General features: G+C 39.9%; 1 protein-coding gene across 1 annotated transcript in view; it reads right to left on the minus strand.

Annotated features, from left to right (window-relative positions):
• Positions 1 to 10,764, minus strand: part of Mtfmt (mitochondrial methionyl-tRNA formyltransferase) — a 15,437-nt gene that overhangs the window by 612 nt on the left and 4,061 nt on the right. Inside the window, exons 4-9 of the mRNA XM_033756055.1 lie at positions 10,684 to 10,762; positions 8,331 to 8,433; positions 7,243 to 7,318; positions 4,214 to 4,305; positions 2,009 to 2,087; positions 1,087 to 1,169 (exon numbers count right to left, since the gene is read on the minus strand). Coding sequence (XP_033611946.1) covers positions 1,087 to 1,169; positions 2,009 to 2,087; positions 4,214 to 4,305; positions 7,243 to 7,318; positions 8,331 to 8,433; positions 10,684 to 10,762 — 512 coding nt within the window. The remainder of the gene's footprint in view (positions 1 to 1,086; positions 1,170 to 2,008; positions 2,088 to 4,213; positions 4,306 to 7,242; positions 7,319 to 8,330; positions 8,434 to 10,683; positions 10,763 to 10,764) is intronic.

Below are 10,764 nucleotides of genomic sequence, written 5' to 3' on the forward strand. Positions count from 1 at the left end.
AACAAATCAATAAACCTTCACTAAGTACCTCACTGTGAAGTGCACTTTACAAGTAACATATACAATTCCTTGACTCTCAAAGTTTATTATCAAGGAGAGAGAGCAAATACACAGGCCTGTATAAACCCACTTCAGCACACAGGGAGCAGAATAAAAACATGTTCATTTGCACGGTGCTTTACAGTTTCCAGAGTCTGTCTATGTATCTTATTGTGATTAGTCACGAAAACAACAAATCTAAAAGGCAGCAGATTCAGTACTGTCCCCATTTTGCAAAGGAAACTGATGACCACAGCAGGCGAATTTTTTCCAAGGTAACACAACTGGCCAGACACAAATTCACACTTGAATCAGTCCGATTCTTTTATGTGAGCAAACTGTAGACAGGAAATACACACAGATCCAGATGAAAGGGCAAAACAGATGCACCCAATACTGTTCCAGCAGTGACTAAAAAAGGAGGAGGCCTTCTCTATCTCCAGGGTCTGCAGGTCAGATCAGTCTATAGCACACATTTTTAAATCCCCCTTCTTGCGTGCACAACATCTCAAATGAACACATGACAGTAAAAAACCAGGAAATGGAAGGAGTATAGAATACTTGTCAAGAACAAACCACTGACTCATGAAATAATGGTTTCAGTCATTTCAAATAGGTCAGAAGTCTACTGGTGAGCAGGAAGATCAAATGATATACGTGCCATGGAGTAATTCTGCCAAATACTTTAATATGATTTTTTTTTTAAATCAAGGGCAAAATTGGATTACTAAAAATAAAAAAGTATGCTAGCCTTTCTGAGGCTTAAGATAATTAAACTAGCTCAGCGTGCCAGCACAGGTCTCTAATCCCAGCACTTGGAAGGCTGAGGCAGCAGGATCATCACAAGTTTGAGGCCTGGGTTACACAGAATTCGAGAACAGCCTGAACTACATAGTGATCATAAAAAAAAAAAAAAAAAAAAAAAGAATAATGGTACTGGTCCAATCTGATAGGCAGCCAGTTCAGTAAAGTCCTAATTCAAATGATATGAACTATTAACTCAAACAAGTATGACTAATTTGAAACTAAAAGTAAAAGAAAATGTACCTTGCAACAGACCAGCAGCATTTGTGACTGTTTGTGGTATACTACTGATCCCGGAACAGCAGTCTGTCCTGGTAATACTGGATCTGAAGAATGGTGTGAGGGGGTGGGGGGAAGACGATATAAGACAGAGAGAGAAATTAATAATTATGTAACTTCATGGTACTTTAAAAATATGAAAACATCTTGGGAGGCAGTCCTTGTATGGGAAAGGTCACATGTGCTAATGTCCTGAGTTTGTAATTCAAATCCACAATGGGGCCACAGCACTCTGTGTACATCACGGGTCCAAAGGAAGGTGCTTCATACACACTCAAAGCTACCATCCCTTCACCCAGTCTCCCAGTGATCAGCTCAATCTACAAGTTCTGTGTTGCCATGCAAGGGGAAAACTGACCCACCATGGAGTGATTTAAGGACTAGGACCTAAACTGGCCTTCCACACCCACCCAAACAAGCTCTGATTCCTAGGCTCTAGACTGAACCAGCTCCCTCTGTGGCTCAACCCTCTTCCTCACCACAGTGGGAGCACAACAGGCCTCAGAAGGAGCTGTGGTATGGAAAGCTACACACGTCCACATTCTCCCTACTGGATATTTTCATTATGGTATTCATCAGGATGAAATTAACCAAGTCATCCTGCAGTCCTAGAAAACCTTAATGCAGGAAATCACAGCTTAAAATGGGACAGGATACTACTCTGCCTAATTCCCAGGTTTTATGGTGATTAAATGAGAAAATGCATGTGAATGGCTTGTTCTCTGAAAATAAGGCAATAATTGAATGTTAAATGTGATCATGATAGAACTGAACAAACTGTAAGAATGCTAATTTTTAGTAAATGTAAGCTATGGTAAAAACAGACATACTAACAAATAAATTATAGTGAAAACATCTTCCATGTCAGCTATTTAAAAGTTAGTACCAGCAAGGACTGAACTGTTAACTTCTACCAGATCCAGGAGTTTAATGGTGTTCTTCACCCAGAGTGTCTGCAGCGGAATCTGCAAATAAAATCAAAGAAGGAATGAAAAGGACTGCGCTCACTCCCCAAACCCTTCTCAACCACTGTTAGCGCGGCCTGAATGTTTTCCCCGCTGACAGAGGAACTGGGAATACATCAGAAAATTTTAAGGAACAGAACATAAACTGAACCTTCTACATCAGCCTTTCCAGGATTTGTTAGACTGAAAACATTATTTTAAAATCAAAGTCTGTCTTTACTACTATTTCCAATGAGACACTTTTGCTCATCATTAATGATGCAAACATTACAGCATTTATGTTAAAAAAATATATAAAGTGACAGTATTCTCAGGCCCAGAGGTAACCACTGTTAACAGTTCAATGTACATTTTTAAATATTTTTCTGTATATATTACAAAAATCTAGAACACACTGTTTTGTAAGCAACTTTCGTTATGCAACCACAGCCATGAACAAGTTCTGACCCCCACACACTTAGCTATTTCACCCTGTATCTACTGCACAGGCTCCCATTTTAAGACCGTATATCATCACGTAACCAATTCCTTAATAACTGGATACTCCAGTTAATTCCAACTGCTATTACGAACAATTTCTTGCTATTATAAAATTATAAAATATATTAATAAATAGCCTTGTAGATATATCTTTGAACATTTATATATTTCTGAAGAGTAATTTTTTTACAGGGCTGGAGATGGTTGGCCAATGCTCTACCACTGAACTACATTCCTCACACCAATAGTTTTTTATCTTGTTTCTTTAAGCAGAATGCCTGGGTTAAATAGCATCACATTTTATTGTTAAACTGTTTTGATAAGAAAGACAATCTATTGCTATCTATGATAGGTAAGGCTGTCATGTATTTACTTGCGCTTCTCATACATTTATCCATAAACTGCTTATTTATCCATTTGCCCATAGCTTTTAAGAGGCAAAAAAGGGATTTATCGGGAAGAATTTAAAAAGCCATTAGCCCATATTTTAAAAACCTGGCTATTATTTTATGAATACCTTTTCCAGATTTAATAAATTAGCCTTTTCTTATTTTTTGGTACCGAGGATTGAACTCGGGCCCTTAGCCTTGCAAGGCAGGTGGCAGAACCACTGAGCTAACTCCTTAGCCCTAAGCCTTATAATTCTTATGGATATTTTTGCCAATTTGCTGACTTTGAGTCTTGGGGAACAGTCATTTTTTTCCATGCATAAGCCTTTTATTTTTATGGAGTTATATTTTTCAGTCTTTTCTCTCATGACTTAAGTAGTTCATTTGAAGGCCTAGCTATACTTTAAGTATTACAAAATTATTCAACTGTGCATTCTTCCAGTCCTTGTGGTTTCATTTTTTATAAGTAACACTTGATCTATCTAGATTTTGACTATTTTTATTGTGGTAAAACACAAACATGAATTCTGCCCTATTAACTATTTTTAGGCACACAGCATTGTTAGGTATGCTGTTGTATAACACACAGTTCCTGGGATTTTAAAAGGCAGGATTTATGGGTTTCCCTTGCCAATAGCTACCCAGGTGTCCCAGTGCTGTTTGCTGGACAGTCTATCTCATTCCGGCCCAGTGTGAAACAGCATCTTTATCACTTAAAACATGTCCCACACCTGCGATCCTAGACTTCCACTCAACTACGCTCATGAAGATTGATACAAACTGGGTGTGGGAGCATGCCTGCAAAGCCAGCACTCTGGGAGGCTGATGTAGGAGAAGTGAAGTTTGAATCCAGCCTAGATAACTTAGGGACACCTTGCCTCAAAAAAAAGGTAAGGGGGCTGGGGAATTTAGCTCAGTGGTGCCACTGCCTGCCTTGCACATGCAAGGTCCTGAGTTCAATCTCCGGTACCAAAAAATAAAAAATAAAAAAAGAATCTGACTATAGCCTGGTGTGGTGGTGCATGCCTGTAGTCCCAGCACTTGGGAGGCCAAGGCAGGAGGATCACTGAGAGTTCAAGACCAGCTTGGGCTACACACTGAAACTCTAAGAAAAAAAAAAAAGGGATCTGATTATTATTTTAAAAATTCCAGGTTTCCTATGTTTAGTTCATGCACTCTTGAATAAAAACGTTCAGAAAGCAAGTTACACACAAAAAACTCAATTTGGTAAAAGTACAACTGGACTTCCCAACTTACTATATTTCCAATGGCACGGTAAAGTCTTAATATTTGCTCTGAAGTTTGTTCTTCCCATTTTATACAGCTGGTACCAGCAGAAATCTTAGGCGCTACAAGACAAAGCCAAGGGCAAATATCAGGTTCAGTGGCCATGAACTGTAACATACTGATACTGAATAATAAGCACAAGAGATGATTACAACATTCTCTCAAATTTTATATATGTTTAACATTTTCCAGAAAATACAGTAAAAAACAAATCAACCAAACAAGTACTAACAGAAAACATGAATGAACTACTGTATAACCTGAGAGCAAAAATGCCCTATGAACTATGACTTGAGGTCCAGATTAGGCTACATACAAGAGAATTGTAAAAAAACATATGACAAGCTGCAAGAATCCGCAGTGTACATCAGATGGCTAATTTCTGGACCATATAAAGTATTCACAGAAGCTGGGAAGGACCTGGTAGAAAATGGGCCAAAGGTATGATTCCTCCAAGAAAAAAGAAATGCAAAAAGTTCTAAAACATATGGAATAATGCACATTAAAACTATCCAGAAGGCCGGGAATTTAGCTCAGTGGTGACACTGCCTGCCTTGCAAGCGCAAGGCCCCAAGTTTGATCGTTGGTACCAAAAATTGGGGGGAGGACTATCCTGAGACACAATTTTTTATCTAATAGCTTCAAAGTATCATGGGCATAAAGTTATTCTTATTAGTAGTATTTGAAATAGGAAAAGATTAGAAATAACCCAAATGCCCAGCCTTAGAGGGCACAACTGAGAACTATGCTGCCATAAAAGAGAAAAAGGAAAATATTTCTTACGACAGGAAGCAGACTCCAAGGTACACTGTTCAGTGAAAAGAATGGGGATACAATCACATGTATTTTATGCTACCTTTCTATAAAGAAAAAAGGAGAAAATAACTTCATATATTATGTTGGAAAAAGAGAATACTGGAAGTTTAAATAAAAAACTGCTTATAACAGTGCTTTGCAGAGGGAGAAATATTAGATTGGACAAATCCAAAATATAAGTAGCACTTCTCTGAGTGTGCCTTTATTTTTCAGCTACGTAAATGTTTTACATAGTTCAAAAAATAAGTGAATCATAAAGCAAAATAAGGTAACTCTCAAAATTAGAAACAAATTGAAATAAATAAATCTAATGAGATCTCAAAGTAGGTAACAAAACTACATGGAAAAAATAATTCTCTCCAGTAGATTTTCACCACATTAATTTGATTGTATACCCTTAATGGGGTGCATTTTAAGGAAAAAGAAAAAACAACTACAAAGAAATCTTAAATCACCTCCTCCTGATTTTAACTCTTAGTAGTAATATGGAACTGTAACAATGCAACTATTACAAGCATAGCAAATAAATAAAACAGATATTTGCATAGTGGCAAAGTGTTACCCAGCTAGTGACCTGCTAATTGTAAAAGGAAAAACCTTCACACTGGGAGGACCTGGGGGTCAGATAGCTCTGGTGTCACTTGATATGGCTTATGGAAGTGACACTCTAAGACTGGGGGACAAAAGCAAGACTTCCCTCAAATTTATCCTTTTTAAATAGTTTTAATGTTTCAATCAGGGGTATGTGTCTACAGCCATACCATCCTGAATGTGCCCGATCTTGTCTGAATCAGGTGTGTTTTACATATACAAAAATAAAATTAAACTGCAAAGAAAAATAAGAAGCAATCCTTAAACTAAAGCAAATACTATTGAAACACAGTAGCATCTATGAAATATTCTTTCCAAAAACATTAAGCCTGAGTCCAATTAAACTTTTAAGATTTCTAATTTATAGGAAATAGAAGGGACAGGAAGCAAATTAAACTACAATGAGGGGCCGGGGATGTAGCTCAGGGGTGCCACACCTTCCTGGCAAGCGCAAGGTCCTGAGTTCCGTCCCCAGTACTGCAAAAAACAAGCAAAACTACAACAGAAGGAGACAAATTAGCCAACTGGCCTGGTCTCTTCAAAATGTCAATGATGTAAAAGAGAAAAGACAGTGGAGAAATTACTTTAAAGAAGAAAAATAAGATGTAACAACTCATGACAATATCCTAACGTTATTATTTTTTTGGTACCGGGGATGGAACTTGAGTCCTTGCATTTGCAAGATAGGCAGCAGAACCACTGAGCTAAATCTCCGGCCCATCCTAATGTTATTTTAATTTAAAAAAATTTCTTTGGCAGCACTAGGGATCAAACCCAGGACCTTGTGCATGCTAGGGAAGTGATCTGCTGCTAAGCCACACTGTCAGTACTTTTTTTTTGAGACAGGGTCTCACTATGTAGTTCAGGCTGACCTTGGACTCACTGTAGCCCAGGTACTTTTTTTTTGAGACAGGGTCTCACTATGTAGTTCAGGCTGACCTTGGACTCACTATGTAGCCCAGGCTGGCCTTGAACTCACAGCAATCCTCCTGTCTCAGCCTCCCAAATGCTGGGATAGTTTTAAATTTTTTTCAAAGAAAATTACATGTATTGGAGTCTAATTAGTATTGGGGAAAACACAGATTCAAGCAGTCTTCAAAATGTGCTCCCTGGTTATCTTAAAAAACAAAAGCAGAAACAAAAACCAGCTATCAAACACACTTGTAGACAATTAGGGAAATGTCACTATGGACTAGATTACTGGACACTATCAGGGATCTGTTTCTTAACAAACACATCTGAAAGGACTGAGATGAAAGGTCCTCATTCATCTAAAATACGTGTACTAAATATATACACAGAAAATATGATCAAATATTACTAACTGCTTACTTTGAGGTAGACTAAGGTTTGTTGCACTAGCCTTTCATTTTATCTCTATGTATAATACTTTTCAAAATAAAACACTGAGAAAAAATGCTGACTCCTTCCTGAGGCTACCCACAGCAAGGGAGGGTACTTCCTAGCGCAGGGAAATGTGCACTTGACCTGGTCCAAACTAAGGCAGAAGCACAGGGAGGAGGTCCCAGTGTTCAGAGCTGTCACAGCGCACAGGACCTCCCTGTGTTGGCTCAGTCACGGCCTTCACTCACCGTATGTCAGCCCCTCCGCTGGCTGCTGCCTTCCACTGTTCACACTTTCGGGCAAATTTTTCAACACTGAAATAAGCTACAAGAGAGACAGAGAGCGCGTGTGATATATTCAGATGCACAGAACAAAGCAGAGATGCAGGACCATTTCCAAAGTGACTGCTGCCTCTCATCCACTCCTACACAGGTCAGAGCACAGTCACTCATTTGCTTCCGGATGGAGCTGGGTGTTACCTGGCGATACAAGCTGTCAGCACCCAGAGAGCCTGCACTCAGGTAACCACACTGCCACGCAGGGAAGGCACTGGGGCCTCCCAGGAGGACAAAGTACTCTGGAGTCACACCACTCTGGGTTCGGATCCCAGTTCTACCACCTACGACCTGTCTCAATCTGGAAATTATTTAACTCATCTGTGGCCCTTAATGTCATGATTGTGAAACAATCAACAGCAACAACTTCCTCAAACGTTTGTTGGGAAGGTGAGATGAAACAGTCCTGGTGCGTGAGCCAAGGCTCAAGGAATGCCAGCCACTGTGATGAGATCACTTCCAAGAGGGCCCTGAACAAGTACTGTTTGTCTGGGTGAAAGAAATTTTTCACTGTGTAAAAATTAACTAGCTCATTATCAAAACTACAAATTTATTCCCAAAGCATTTATCAGACCCTCCTGTTTGCAGATTCGAGGAGCTACACAAAGACTCTAGAGAGTTCCAGAGCACAGAGATGCAATGGCTGGCACCTGGCGCAGAAGTGGCACAGCAGCTGAGTCACTTCGGAAAGGGCATGAGTTCAGTGTGACGGGAGGCCAGGTGCATACGAAGGCGAGGAGAGGGAACCTGGGGAGGACGGTGCAAAGGCCGCACTATGAAACGAGTGGCCTGGAGGATCGCCTGTCCCACTGTGCAAATCCTCAAATGATTCCCACGAGATCACAAGTACTGGGCTAAGCTCTAGGAAGACAAGGATAGAAAACACTTTTTCTTTTTTAACAAGTTTAAAGATTACCAGTCATAAACACATCCTTTTCATTAGAACCACTTAGGAAAACTACTAGATGAATGAAAAGCAGCAGAATATCGGAGCACCATACCATGTTGGCACCCAGTCTTGACAATACTGCTTCCAACTCCTTGGCGGTGCTCTTGGGGGGCACAGGGATGGTTTCCTGCTTGAGAATTGGGCCTACATCAAACCTAGCAAAAAATAAAAAGCAGATGAGGGCCGGGGATTTAGCTCAGTGGTTCTGCCACCTGCTTTACAAGCATAAGGTCCCAAGTTCGATCCCTGGTACCAAAAAAATAAAAGATAAATAAAGTAAATGAATAACATGATTACTATTTCTTAAGATCAGTATGTTGGTCTACACAACACCAGGACAGTTTATTATAGGCTACTACTCGGCTGTTAGCTGTGGTGGTAGCAGAGCCAAGTATGGCCTGGGCTTAGACTTTACACTTTAGGTTTTAAAGGAAACAAAGTATGCAGTATATATCAGGAATTTAACTGCAATTACAAACAATTCTACCAAGTAGTACTAAATAGTACATAAATAGCATATAGGTAACAAACAGTATGAAAGATCTCTATCAGTATACAGAAGGCACAGGTAATGGATTTATTTTCTAATTAAGGAATTAATAATTGTTTCTCTCCTTCCTCAAGGGACAAAAGTTTTGCTTGGATTATAAGTAGATGCAAATGTATTTTCATTCCCACCAGTCTTATCTCAAGCTTTATAAACACTGGCCATAAGCTTTCATTAGAAATATGACTTATTTAAAAATTTCAACTTTGTGATTCTTTTAATTTGTATTTAAACCAATGAATTTGTTTCTTTTTGAGACAGAGAATAAGTCGCCCAGGCTGGTCTTGAACTCATGGTGTCAAACAATCCTCCTGCCTCTGGCACAGTTGGGACTAGAGGCGCCCAACAGCACACCTGCCAAATGAGCCTGTTTTGACAGATTTTAGAAGCACCAAAATCTTGCTAATCTTTTAACATGTACTCCCTCCCTTTTTTTTTTCATTTTTGCAGTGTTGGGGATTGACTCCAGGGGCTCATGTATGTCAAACAATTACTCTGCATCGAGTTACACCTCTAGGCCCTTTTTACTTTTGAGGCAGGATCTCACCAAACTGCCCAGTCTAGGCTCCAACTTGTGATCATCCTGCCTCAGCCTCCTAAATGACTGGGATTATAGGTGTGTGCCACTGTGCTTGAACTACCTCCCCTTTAGTGAAATAAATCCAGATAGCATGTTGTTCATGTGAATTCATAAATTACTCCTTTTTCATGGGGGAATCAAGAGGCAGAAGCTTAATATTAACTCTGTAATGGCTTGTACCTAGATATTCCCCTAAAGCCTCATGTAGTCATAGGTGGCTGGATTTAGGGTGTGTGATGCTGGGATTAAGGGTGCCCCACCCTGGATGTGGGTGGCACCACCCAAAGGCAGGCAGCCTGGATGGAATAAAGGGACAGAAAGAAGTTGCTTTGCTGCATCACTGCCTTGTTGTCTTAGGGCTGCTCTGCCATCAACTGTTTCTCCTCTGTGATGCCCCTCTGCTGTGCCACCCTGCCTCGGAGCCAGCCAACTATGGACTGAAACCTCTGCAGATTGTGAGCCAAATAATCCTTTCTTCCTCTAACTTTGAGTGTTGTGTATTTTGTTTAGGCAATGAGAAAAATAACTAAGACAAACTCCTCAAATAATTTTAAATAATGTTTTCTAGAGTGTAGATAGAAAGGGATAGATAGCAATGTTTGGGACAATTAGTATATCCTTACTTCAGGCTCCCCAAATTTTTTGTGCCATAGTTTGAAAACCAAGGTTAGAAGAACTGAGATTCAAAATAATGAACATATAAAAATCCACTTGTCATTTACGCAATGTCTTTTATAGAAACACAGCTGTTAATAATATAATTTATTATAATTGACAAATTAGGGAGTTCATAAGCACTTTAAAGAGGCACCTCATATATACTAAGAGACATACGGCTTAGGTTAGAGACCAACAACGAAATCCTATCAAAGCAAAGGAAGCTGGCGTAGTGGCTCACATCTATAATCCCAGCACTCCAGAGGGCTGAGGCAGGAGACTGCAAGTTTGAGCCCAGCCTGGGCAAAACCTTGACTCAAAAAAAAAAAAGGTACAAAGTGGTGTGGATGTAGCTTAGCCTAAGGACCCTGGCTTCAATCCCCACTACCATGAAATAAACACATGCAAAGGAACCCCTCTGGAGTGACAGAAATTAGTGAACACTGTCCCTTTACTCATTCCCCCCGACAGACTGGTATCAACATTTAAAAATCACAAAAATCTCAAGAAAAGGGACTGGGGATTTAGCTCAGTCGTGCTGCTGCCTGCCTCACAAGTGCAAGGCACAATCCCTGGTACAAAAACAAAAACAAAAGTCCCCCAAAAGAAAATACGCTCTACCTCTTAGGTCTGATTTGCATAATCGTCACTCCGGTGACAGGATCTCCGTGGAGCACGGTGTGGATGATGGGAGCCGGACCC

The sequence above is a fragment of the Fukomys damarensis genome, unplaced genomic scaffold (assembly GCF_012274545.1).
Source record: "Fukomys damarensis isolate Sample0158 unplaced genomic scaffold, DMR_v1.0_HiC HiC_scaffold_25, whole genome shotgun sequence".
Lineage (NCBI taxonomy): Eukaryota > Metazoa > Chordata > Mammalia > Rodentia > Bathyergidae > Fukomys > Fukomys damarensis.